We start from the raw sequence: 13,625 nt of genomic DNA, 5'->3' as shown, positions 1-13,625 counted from the left end.
ATCCTAGAAAGTATGGCGAAACTATTTAACAAAATATTTGAAGGAGGTGAGTTCCCAAAATCTTGGCAAGAGGGAGTGATCTGTCCAATCTATAAGAAGAAGGGAGATAAAAATAACCCTAACAACTACAGGGGTATAACGTTGCTAGATACATTAAGTAAAATATATACAGGTGTGTTAGCAAAAAGGATAATGAAGTGGGCAGAGAGGGAATTGATTCTGGAGAGGCTGCAAGCAGGTTTTAGAGAAAGGATGAGGACAACAGATAATATTTTTGTAGTGAAAACAATAATAGATACGTATGTAAAAAAGAAAGGAGGAAAAGTATACATTACTACTATTGATTTGGAGAAAGAATTTGATTCTGTGAGCAGAGGGGCGGTCGTGGCCAAGATGAGAGGGATAGGGGTGTCCCAGAAGATGATAACAGCGGTTGAAAATATATATTCAGAAGTAAGGTGCGCAATAAAAACTAAGGAGGGCGTAGTATTTGGAGAAATATTCTCTAATGTAGGATTAAAACAGGGTTGTAAATTGTCACCAGTACTGTTTCTACTCTTTATAAATGATATCTTTCAATCGAAAGGCTTCGAGGCAGGTGTTTACCCAAGTCTTGAGAACCGAGATATTCCGGGCCTCATTATTGCTGACGACATCCTTCTGCTCAATTTGACACCCAATAGTATGCAAGGTAGTATAAATGTGGTGGTAAATTACTGTCAAGAATGGAATTTAAAAATCAATGTACAGAAAACCAGGGTAATGGTGTGCAAAAAAGGACAAATTATCATAGAATGAAAAATGGTGGATGGGCAAGACGAGGTTAGAAGTTGTCAAGAAAGTAGAATACTTGGGTAATTTTTTAAGTGGAAACGAAAAGTGGTCAGAGCAAATAAAAAGATCAAAGCTAAAAGGCATGAGTGCACTGTCAGTCATTAGCATACTGGAGAAGAAGATGCCCAACACAGACTACAGAGTGTATAAAAATGTTTTTAATCCAGTAGTTAAATCTAGAGTGTTGTACGGAGCGGAAATTTGGGGAGTTGAAGAAAGGGTTGACTCACTTGATACAATTACGAGTAGATTTGGGAAAATAATTATGGGTCTACCCAGCTGTACAGCTAATTGTGAAGTGAGAATGATGTGCAAAGATATAAGTCTGCGAGTGGACATTATTAAAAGGATAATAAAGTATTGGTTGAGAATGAAGTTGCGAGAAGGGGGCGAAATTTTACAGATAGCATATCAACACCAAATGAAACATCAGAACCAAGGATACTGGGTGGATGGGATACAGAATATTTTAGAAACGATTGGAATGGGATGTTACTGGGAAAAAGAATGTATAGAGAAGTGGAAAATATGTAAAAAAATAGTTCTAAGAATTAAGGATATTGAAAAACATGACATTGATGCACAATGTAGAAGTAAGAGGTCATTAGAAGAATTTTGTAATATAAATGGGAGAATGAGAATAAATGTAGAGTTTATAACAAAAAAAAAAGAATGAGGGGTATAATATGATGGTTAAGGGGGATACATAAAAGTAAAGCATATAGAAGGAACAGGGATGAAAATAAATAAAAGATTGCCCTATGACAAAGGAAATACGAGAACAATTCATAGACGATGAGGATGTAAAGAAAATTGAGAAAGAAAATCAGTTGTATACAATTGTAAAGTTATTGAACAGAGAATGGATGCATCCAGATAGAATTGCAAAATTATTTAACATTATTAGGAGAAGGTGGAGCAGGAAATTGAAGGAAGGAAAGGATGTGATACATGTCAGCCAGGAACCGAATTGTGCCTAAGGTAACTTAGACGATATAACTCCGCTGAAGTCTAGAGCCATTAGGTATATAGGCTTAAGGGATAGCATGGAACTACCTCGTTACAGTAGTTCTACTAGTTTCATGTATTGTCGAGTAATAATTTCCGTTTTCTCTCTTTTCTTAACAGCCTGCAAAGGCAATATTATCTTTGATAATCTGAAAAGATATCACTATAAATAGATGTTTTGGTTTTTTCCTGCCATAATACTATATATGAATGGAACTCCAACATTCAGTTTATAGTATTCTTTCCCTGTTCAATTTCTATGCACCTGCTTTATATGAACATTCATCGCATGTAGCAATTATTAACACTATTCACAATAGTTATTTAAGTTACTCCTAATTTTGTATACAGCATGTATCACAAATTATGAAATTATGAAACGATTACAATAAATAATACCCTCTCCCTAATCTATGATTTTCAAGATTAAGGGAGACGGGTATCTTGAATCTTGAATCTTGAAAAAAAAATACACCCCAGTGTCAGTGGGTAGGGTCTGACACATCCCACTCTGAAGAGTCTAGTGTCAGACCGAAGACGAAACGCTGGTTAATAGAGCAAACGCCTGAAAAGCCATACATCTCATTTTTTATCAACTACAGGAAGAGCGACAATCCCTAAATAAAGCTCAGGTTGGGAGTGAAGAGTGCCCTTCCAGCAGAAATGTACAACAGGTCTTTGCGGTTGAAAACCAAAAGCCATGTTCTAAAGTCCACTGTTCCACTCTCCTAATTGCTTGCTGTAATTGTCGCTCAGCAATGGCCATATTTTGTGACCTATTATGCAGAGCAAAATCATCTACATATAGCGACGGTATTACTGCTGAACTAGCACCAGCAACATCACCGTTTAAAACATAAAATCAAGTAAGAAGCAGTGGATAACTTGGGAGATATTAGACCCAATTGATTTCTTTTTAAATTTGTTTTATGTTGCACCGACACAGTAAGTCTTATGGCAACGATGGGATAGGAAAAGGCTAGGAGTGGGAAGGAATCGGCCGTGGCCTTAATTAAGGTACAGCCCCAACATTTCCCAGTGTGAAAATGGGAAACCACAGAAGACCATCTTCAGGGCTGCCAACAATGGGGTTCGAATCCACTATCTCCCGGATGCAAGCTCACAGCTGCACGCCCCTAACTGCATGGCCAACTTGCCTGGTAGATCCGACTGATGAATGGTGCAAGATACCAGAAAGAAAGAAAAAATTAGGAGGGCAGAAAAGAATCTCTTTTCTCTTCTTCGATTGCTTTTCCCACATCTGTGGATTCGCAGATACGAAGTGTGTCACATGTGTGGATTTGGCCTTGTTTTATGGCCGGATGCCTTTCCTGACACCAGCCCTATATAAGGTAAGGAAAGGCAAGGATGTATTCTGCCCGAAGGTAGGTTCGAACCTCCACAGAGGTGTGCCTGAGCTGGAGTTTATGTAAAGTAGGGTGGCCAGTTCCTTTCCGCTCCTCCATTTCCTTACCCCCCATCAACAGCGCGTGGCAACTCATCCAAATCTTGACCACACCCAATGATGCTTAACTTCAGAGATCTCACGGGATCCGGTGTTTCAACATGGCTACGGCCGTTGGCAACCCTATATGGAGGGATGTAATCACTACTGCGTGTTTCTGTGATGGTTGGTTAGTTTTGTGTGTCTGAATATGAAACAAACACCCAGTCTCCAATCCATTAGAATTAATCATACATGATTAAAATCCCCAACCCGGCTGGGAATCAAACCTGGGAGCCTTTGAACCGAAGGCTTCAATCTGACCATTCAATCAAACTTTGTTTGTATGTAATGCCTAATCTCAGGAACTACTGGACCGATTCTAAAAATTCTTTTATTAATGTAAATATTCATTATCCCTGAGGGACATGGGCTGTATTTTATTTAGAAAACAATTCAAGGGTGGCACGGGCGGGGGATATAAAAACAACAGGCTAATATAGGCAAAATATCGAATTTGTTGTACAAGGACGAGATAAAGCTCAATTTAAGCCCCTTGACGCAAAGAACAAAACTCAGTAAGCCCTATGGCCCGAAAACCATGTTTTCTTTTTGCTAGTGTCTTTACAACACACCGACACAGATAGGTCTTATGGCGATGATGGGATAGGAAAGGCCTAGGAATTGGAAGCAGCCATGGCCTTAATTAAGGTACAGCCCCAGCATTTGCCTGGTGTGAATATAGGAAACCACAGAAAACCATCTTCAGGGCTGCCGACAGTGGGATTCAAATCCACTGTCTCCCAGATGCAAGCTGACAGCCGCGGTACGGCCAACTTGCCCGGTAAAACCACGTTTCAAGGCCCTAAAACCAACAGTTACGGAGATATTGGCACCACACTACCCCTGCTCTAGGAATCGGATAAAGAAATGAACTGTCGTTACCATGGCAAAGTCATCTCAATAATTCTACAGCAGTGAGATTATCTACAATATATCATAAAAACCTGATAAGTTACAGACATGAAAAGTGGTATTTGGAATCTCCTTTAAAAATAAAAGAACACAAATTTTTGTTTTCAGAAAATCCACTTAGGGGTGAGGGGTGGGGGTGAAAAGAAGCGAGGAATGAGTTGAATTCTTTATATGAGGATACATAAATCTCAGAAACTGAAGATGTTAGACCTTAAAATTGGTACTTGGAATCTCCTTTAAAAATAAATTAACAGTTTTTCTTGGAAAATCCACTTAAGAGGGTGAAAAGAATAAAATAAAGCTGGTGAATTTTTAAAATGTGTATCTTCTTCTACTGCTTTTCCCACACCTGTGGGGTCGCGGGTGCGAACTGCGTTGCACATGTGGATTTGACCCTGTTTTACGGCTGGATGCCTTGCTATTTGTAGGAATGTAATTACTATTCCATTATTTAAGTTGATTTTTCGATTGTCATAACCGTGAGGCCCTGTAGGGCAGTATGGCGACATCTTATTGTTGTTATTGTTCTATTAGCACCACCCAGAGGACACGTGTGGGGTACTTTAAGGTTAAACCTACGGACGTTGAGCAATGTTGTCCCATTACCATTGCTGAGCAACATTCAGCCTCCTCACATCAGACGGCAAAGCGCCCTTGTTAGACTGTGGACCAGGATAGCGAAGAATAGTTACCTCCCAATACATCAGCATACAGATGAAAATGCCGCAATAAGACTCAAGTCACGGAAACCTGCCTGGAAGACGGCAAAGGAATTAGTTAATTCACATTTCAAGCCTGATGAAATATGGAAACACAAATGGTCTCAATCACACCCTAATGGCATTGTCAACATCAGGGATCCAACTACAAAGTTGCCTGGGTTCAACCTTCCTCGCTCCACCGGGACCACACTCAACAGGATATGCTGCGGGAGTAGGAAGAAGTGCTTGTGCTCTGCATCATTGGGGCTGGAAAGACTCTCCAGCTTGTGACTGTGGTGCTGAAGTGCAAACCATCCTGCACATTCTGAAGGACTGCCCTCTGCGAGCTTTTGCTGGTTCCATCGAGGACATTCACCGAGTGACCTCTGAGGCACTCTCTTGGCTGGAAGAGCAGGACATTTGTCTCTAGGATTTAATGTGGAGTTTGTGTATGTATATATATAGTATGTATATAAAGTCATTTTTTTGGGTGCCTTTTAAGAACTTGTACATAGTTGACTGTCAACTGTAGCATATACGCTAAATAAAATAAACTATTCTGTGTTCCTGTTGTGGTTGGTAATGTGGTGTGTTGAGTGAATATGAAGAGGAGAGTGTTGGGACAAACACAAACAACCTGTCCCCGAGTCAGAAGAATTAACACGCGATTAAAATCTCCAACCCAGCCTGGAATCAAACCCAGAACCCTGTGGATTGAAGGCCACCCAGATTTTTTATAGTCTATTATTTTTATGTCCATATTGATAGTTTAGTATACACAATTATAAAGATGGGAATCTTCCACCTAATTAGTACTTTAATGACATATAGCTTTTAAAATACCTATGTCATACTAGTATACAGGACCGGTTTCAACCCCTATTCAGGTCATCTTCAGCTGATCATAGAACCTAATATTAACATAATGTACAATTCAAAGCATCACTGAATCCAGTAATGATTATCATATAATACAAATAATAATATTGTAGTGTTAAAATGTGTTTAGGTGTTTTTCTCTTAGTCTAATATGTTTGTCAATGTTCATATGACTTGCAATGTGCGTTTCTAAAATATTCACTTAATCCACTGATCAAGATCAACAGCCCACACCAGTGAACATACTAGAATATTCTGCAAACTACAAATTAATGAAATGTTTTATCAACACAGATCAACATGTTTTTAATGTGTACTATAAGAATGCTATAGAACAATTTTAAGCTAGAAGAACATTATACATAATTATTTTAACGAATTATGTGGCATTTAGGAATAGATTAAGTGGAGTTTTAGAGATGCACACTGCAAGTCATATGAACATTGACGAACATTTTAGACCAACAAGGGAACATCGGCAATGGTTAAGTCGCCGATCGCGATGAAACTTGCTAAACACATTGAGGTACAAGTAAAAAAGATGTCAGCATCAATTTTGGGTGCCGACATTCATTAGGGCGTTAAGTAAGGGGGCCTAAATGTTGCGACATTTCAAGTTCCACGTGATCAGCGATGAATACCTGCTGGCCAATGCTAAGCCGGCACACTGCCTGCCTGGAGACATACCTCTGCACCTCCTCCCCTCCCCCCTCCAACTGGTTTGCCACTGCTCGTTCCCCTTCTCCCTTTGCGTGCCGGCTGCTTAGCTGTTGAATGGGATAGGCGCTATACTTCGCTTCTTTTCGTACTATAATGATTGAAATCCTTTAAATAACGTTCCATTTCACACATAATGATAATAAATAACCTGAACTAATATACCCATATTTTATTTAAATTTTATGTTTTCATTCCTGCTAATTCCAGTGAGTTGTCAGATTCGTGGGTACAACCCCGATTTAAACATCATCGGGCGTGGTCAAACATGGGATGGGGTACCACGTCCGATCTATACTTAAATTATTATTTACTTCTAAAACGCCTTAAAGCTGTTGGCAGTATCCTTTAGAGTGGCCATACGTATGAAATTAAATCACCCACCTTTAAACACCGTTATATATTTTTATTTAAAGAAATTACGTGCCCGGGTAGAGGATCTCAATGAATGTAATGAGATTCGGTACCTTGAGATATCAAAACCTGGTAGATAGTGGGTTTGAACCCCACTGTCGGCAACCCTGAAGATGGTTTTCCGTAGTTTCCCATTTTCACACCAGGCAAACGCTGGAGCTGTACCTTAATTAATGCCACGGCCGCTTCCGTCCCATTCCTAGGCCTTTCCTATCCCATCATTGCCATAAGACCTATCGGTGTCGGTGCGACGTAAAACAAATAGCAAAAAAAAGTTGTGCCATAACAAAACAAAATTGCGGACAACAACAATATAAACTCCAAGTTTGAAACTACTGGTATTTTCCGTATTGCATACTCTGGTGTAAGGAATATAGGTAGAATGTTTTTATTTGTGCTTTAATGAACGATTTATTTATGTTTTGCAGTGACAGACACAACACATTTTAATTTCAGCAATGGTTGTCGAACATAAATCAATTTAATGCATAGTCAACTTTGATATGAGTATGACATGGAATGTAAAGTTTGACATAATAAGAAAAGCCTTGAAAAATAAAAAAGATGTGCATTTATATAATATGCAAAGTGTAGTACCGGTTCTGTCCAACAACTAAGTAGATGGGCAGGCGCGGGGAGAAGGGAAACGTGCGGTGATGAGCCAGAAGGAGGGGTGGAGGTGCAGAGGAGCAGCATAAGGCAGACAGTGTGCCAGCTAAGCATTGTCCAGCAGGTATTCATCGCTGTTCACGCGGAACTTGAAATGTCGCAAATTTTAGGCCCCTTAGTTAACGCCCTAATGAATGTCAGCACCCAAAATTGATGCTGACATATTTTTTATGAGTACCTCAATGTGTTTTCCAAGTTTCATCGCGATCGGCGACTTAACCATTTGATATAGATGTTGATTCCCATAGGGAAACGCTGGCAACCAAGAATGAGTTAGCTGGAAAATTTATAATGTCCAATAACGGACCATTTATATTGGTATTATGGACTTAACCATTGCCGATGTTCCCTTGTAAGAGAAAAACACCTGAACACATTTTAACACTACAATATTATTATTTGTATTATGTGATAATCGTTATTGGATTCAGTGATGCTTTGAATTGTACATGATGTTAATATTGGGTTCTATGATCAGCTGAAGATGACCTGAATAGGGGTCGAAACCGATCCTGTATACTAATATGATATAGATATTTTTGAAAGCTCTATGTCAATAAAGTATTGATTAGGTGGAAGATTCCCATCTTTATAATTGTGTATACTTTAGGGATTTTCAGATAATGTCTTAGTGCAGTACCGAGGAACAGTTAATTTGTATCAAATTACAAAATCCTCGCGAGCGATGCCATGGGTAACAGCTAGTATAATATATATTATAATGTATATAGGCAATTATGAAACCTCCATGGCTCAGACGGCAGCGCGTCGGCCTCTCACCGCTGGATACTGTGGTTCAAATCCCGGTCCCTCCATGTGAGATTTGTGCTGGACAAAGCGGAGGCGGGACAGGTTTTTCTCCGGGTACTCCGGTTTTCCCTGTCATCTTTCATTCCAGCAACACTCTCCATTCTCATTTCATAGCATTTATCACTCATTAATAATCACCTTGGGAGTGGCGACCCCATTGTAATAATAGCCTATATATGATTCATTCATTACATCCCTGACCCGGTCAAAGACTGGATAGCAGGTTGTAGGTTTTCATAGGCAATTATGAAATGGCTGAAGAGCTCGTACATAGCTTGGATGTATTGTGCAGAAATGACCAAGACTATTCAGAAGCTGAATTTCCAACATCGAAGCAGGAAAACCTGAAGTCTGCTAGGGCAGCTTGGACGAAGTTCTTTAGGTCAAAGAGCAAGCTAGTATTACATCTAACAAAATTGCCAGACAAATTGTATTGACTTCTACGGTTGCACAAGATGAAGACCATACATGAATGCTGAAAAGAAACCTCAAAAAACTAAATGCAGCCCTTCCATCAACTTTATCTTACTCCAAAGTATTCATCCTTGAGGAAGTCAACGTGGCTATAAAAGATCCAAACATGAAAAAAGCTCCCAGCTTTAATAGTATTCATCAATCATCATGAGTTTCTCTTAAATCTGGGCCAAAATGCTTAAAAATGGCTGTTTGATTTTTCAGTGAAATTCTAAACATCCAAATCAGTTCAAGAAAACTAAAATTATAACCACTTTGTAAACATGGCAAACCATAAGACACACTCCAAAGGTACAGGCCTACAGCACTGATGAACTGCTGCTACAAACTTCTTGAAAGACTGATTTATAACAGGATCAGTCCGACTATCTTAGAACACATTGCTGTGGAACAGACAGACTTTAGACCTAATCGCACTTGTTGTGATGAATTCTTTGCTCTTGCAACATATATCGAGCCTGGTTTACAACTCCAGCTGAAGACATCTGCTGTGTTTCCGATTTCTCTGCCACTTATGATACAGTGTGGAGAGAAAAGCTATTCTACAAACTGTCACAAGTAATATCTTGCAGAACTACCATTCAACTTATTGGTAACATGCTGAGTAAATGACTTTTCCAAGTCGTTTTAGGATCGTGGCTCGGCGTTCATGAATATCTGTGTTATTAGAGCCGGTACAGTAAAAATGTATAAAACATAAATGATTGGAAATTTAATTTTATATAACTTTAGCTATGTAATATTTATCAATAGGATCACTAATATAAATATTTTAGAATAAAAATTTTTAGGCCTTCCCCTAAACTACCATTTCACTCAACATGAATAAAATGATTTATAGCCTAGTTTGTGGTGGCTCATCTCCCGACTTTACATACCAATTTTCATTACAATCTCTTCAGCCGTTTTCATGTGATGCATGTACATACATACGGACAGACAGACAGAAATTACAGAAAAGTAAAAAGTGCATTTTCTTGTTACTGTGGACATGACCGATACAGAAATACCATTCTTCTCAAATTCTGAGCAATGTATAGGCAAAATTCATATTTTATATACTGTATATAGATATTAAGTTGGGGTTCAGTTTATGTTTTGTCTCTTACAGTTTATTATTATTATTATTATTATTATTATTATTATTATTATTATTATTATTATTATTATTATTATTATTATTATTATTATTAACATCTTGAAAATTTCTGTGAACATTTTCCTGAGGTTTGATGTTAAAAGCCTCCTGAAAGTCTAAATTTTAATTTTTAAATTTTTAGTTTTTAAACCCACAAAGGTCATCATATAGAAAATATGCTTATGCTGTTTAGAAAAACTGAAAATTTGAAATTGGGGCAAGCTAGGCTACTTGTGTCTCATTTATTCATGTGTATTTTATATTTTTATACCTACTTCATAGATCTCTAACCTTTGATTTCATATGATTTATTAGTTTGTAGATGGGGTACCATCCAGTGGGAAAGGCAAAGATCAATGAACAAACAAATGCACTTTGCATATTTTGCTGCGATTCATCAAACATTAAACTAAATTAAAATGAACACGAAAAATTCTCAAAATAAAATCTATTTACAAAAGGTTCTTTCATTTTTATACATAAGTAATGAGGCTTTATGCACCAGCTGGTCGAGCAGAAGCAGTTAACTCTTCTAGGTTCTTAGGATTTGAAGCAGCTTGTTGAATGTCCCACATTTTTGAATATAGGCTGTTAGGGTTCCTTAACAACTGTTCATGTGTCCCATGTTCAGCCACACGTCCATTCTCCAGCACTAAAATTTCATCAGCATCCATAACAGTGGAGAGCCGATGAGCAATACAGATAGATGTACGACCCTGTGTTGCACGCTTTAAAGCCCTTAAGATGGTCTGCAACAAAAGAAAGTTACCATTCAGAAACATCCACTCTGATATATTTTCCATCAAGGATATAGTTTAGATCTATCTAAAACTCAAGAAAATTTGTAGATAGCTACTTGTTTTACTCACACAAGAATTTTTAAAATCATAATCATATCATCATCAAATTCATTACAATTGGGAGATCATTAGTTTAAATATACAAAGGCTGTACATAAAGCAGTGGCAAAATTGAAAGAGCACAAAATTTAGTGAACTAACAAGTACAACGACATTAAATTCCTTCAATGTGGTCATCCGCAAAGTCTATGATTAATGGAAAATGGTAAATAAAAATGTAAACAGCTTAAGGAATGGGTTTAAGCAAATGCCGAGGAACATGAAAACCGGTATGTAATTTTAAAGGTGGTAAGGAATGGCTAAGACCACCTATATTAAAAAAGAGAAATAAAGAGACTAAGAAGGAGGTGAAGGTTGGAAAGAAGTAGTTACGAATGGTTGTGGAAGTAAGAAGAAATTGAAGGAACATATAAAGAAATTGAATTTAACACAGAAGTCAGCCAAGGATAACATGATGGTAAACATAATTGGTACTTACATGAATTTTAATGAAAAATGAAAGGGTAGGTACATTAAGTCAGAATCAGGCTCTAGAATCACTAACGAACAATGGGAGTGTATATATTAGGATTTACAGAGGGCAAACTTATTTAGTCAGCCATTTGTAAGGATCGTAGCAACAATATTCTGCAGAAATGTCTCTCCTTCGTTGTGGTATCTGTCCAGTTGGATGCCAGCCAGTGCATACTGGTGCCATTTCTGTAGTCTCATTCCTACATGCATGAAACGCCTTGACCCACCATGCAACTGTCCTCTATGGTAGTTGATGTGGAACCTAACGGGACTTCTCTCATATTAAGACGTGTCACACCATTTAATGACTGACACCAACCTCTACAGATAATTCCCAGAGTGTCCATCGACAGTTTACAAAAACCAGACCACTCACATTGTCAATCTGATACTTGAGGAAAGGACGGCCGACCTGTACGGTGCAAATCTGCAGTCTCATTCCTACATGCATGAAACGCCTTGACCCATCATGCAACTGTCCTCTATGGTAGTGCATTATCTCCACAGGCTTCACGTAATCCTCGATAGCATTCTGATGCATTGCTGCCATGGGCAACCCATAAACACTGATCACCTTTTGAAAACATGCTTCAGAATGGTGGAATCAGCACTCTTCACCTCAACGCCACACAGCAACAACATTCCCGACTGGATGCCCGTCAAATGCACACTGCACATCGACAACAGCTCCACCGGACTACCCGCATATCCTTGTTATGCATGCCTGATCTCTTGCAAGTATCTGGACTGCCTTTCTACTACTTTATTTACAGCCCTCTTTTGCAATTATGTGAATGCAATACGATTAGATTCACTAACTTTCCAGACTTCGGTTTCATTAAGGACATCACTTGGTAACATAAAATCATACCAAGTAACCCACCTGCTCCTTAGAATATAGTTTCCTGCCACACACAGTTTATATACTACCTCAATCAATTAATCAATAATCATCATTAATCTGCATTTAGGGCAGTCGCCCACATGGCAGATTCTCTATCGAACGTTTACCTGGTCTTTCATAAATGGTACTGAACCGTATCGTTCACGGTCAAAGAAGCTCAACATTTAATGCATGAAATATAACATCAGGGAGTTGATAGGAAAAAAGGTGCCAAATGCAGTCAAAATGCTCGAGGGAGATTTGGAGCTTCAGACAGGGCATGGTGCTCTGTTAGAGAGAGTCAAGAAATCTAAAAATAGATGAAGCTACTCGGATTTTGTCTGGGGAAGCACCCATACCAATTCACTAACAAGAAACGCGGGAGAATGCAGGGTTGACGAGCTGGAAAAATGGACTGTATCTTTGCCCACAAATAAAATTCTGAAAATCTAAAATGATAGAAAAATCAAGCATAATTTTCTAAATGCCATGATATGATTTTTAACTCTACTTATCATTGCCTTCAATAATACAAAATTTGCGGCAAAGCCATGGGAACCAACTCTGCTACACACAAAGAAGTCAAATGGACTTCAAGTATACATCCCGGGGTTTTTTGTGGTATGCCCTGTCTGGATGGCCTAATAAATAGTGAGCTCCCTGCGAAGAGGATTCATTCTACTCTTTTGAAGGTGTGATACGCACATCAGCCACGGTGAGGCTGGATCACAAAACGACCAATATCTCATGAACAGTGTTTGATAAGCGAGTTTCAATCTTGTGTGGGATAGGAAAGTATGCCAAATCTGGGACTATGAACTAGGACAGTAGCTGGGACTGTGTTAGGTAGTCAATACTGGCATTTGTAAGCATAGCCGAAGAGAACAGCTCATTTGGCTAAGACTAGAACAGGCAGCAGGTAGGGACCCTCTTCGGAGGCAGCCTTACCCAGGGAGTGGCACCCCTGCCTATGTGAGTCCCAGAGCACACTGACCCGGTGTGTGACATCTGGTATGGGTCCCAGCTCAGGGTCACGAGTGAAGACCTCAACGGCATCTACGGCGGAGACGGTGGATTTTGGTACGGTAGAGATGGCGGAAGGGGCAAACCCGTAGCGTCTGTACTCCAGAGGAGCGGCTACGAAAGGCGTCTGTTTCTATGTTAGGGGCGATCTAATTTTGAACCTGGCAGTAGGTATAAAATGCCTTTGGGTGTGGTGAGCCCATCGTAACAATAGCCTATATGGACAAAGCAGATATGGTGCCTCGGAAAAGGTTAGGGCGTCCCCTGCTAAAAGCGATGCGGA

The 13,625-nt window shown here is 39.1% G+C and overlaps 1 protein-coding gene across 2 annotated transcripts in view; it reads right to left on the bottom strand.

Moving 5' to 3' along the window:
- Positions 1 to 10,443: 10,443 nt before the first annotated feature.
- ABCB7 (ATP binding cassette subfamily B member 7) overlaps positions 10,444 to 13,625 on the bottom strand; it is a 181,247-nt gene continuing 178,065 nt past the window's right edge. For both annotated transcript variants that reach the window (XM_067156839.2, XM_067156840.2), the window contains exon 13: positions 10,444 to 10,812. In XM_067156839.2, coding sequence (XP_067012940.2) covers positions 10,558 to 10,812 — 255 coding nt within the window. In that variant the 3' untranslated portion in view covers positions 10,444 to 10,557. The remainder of the gene's footprint in view (positions 10,813 to 13,625) is intronic.

The sequence above is a fragment of the Anabrus simplex genome, chromosome 1 (genome assembly GCF_040414725.1).
Source record: "Anabrus simplex isolate iqAnaSimp1 chromosome 1, ASM4041472v1, whole genome shotgun sequence".
NCBI classification, from domain to species: domain Eukaryota; kingdom Metazoa; phylum Arthropoda; class Insecta; order Orthoptera; family Tettigoniidae; genus Anabrus; species Anabrus simplex.
Note: the sequence above shows the minus strand (reverse complement) of the source record. Positions and strands in the feature narration are given on the sequence as shown.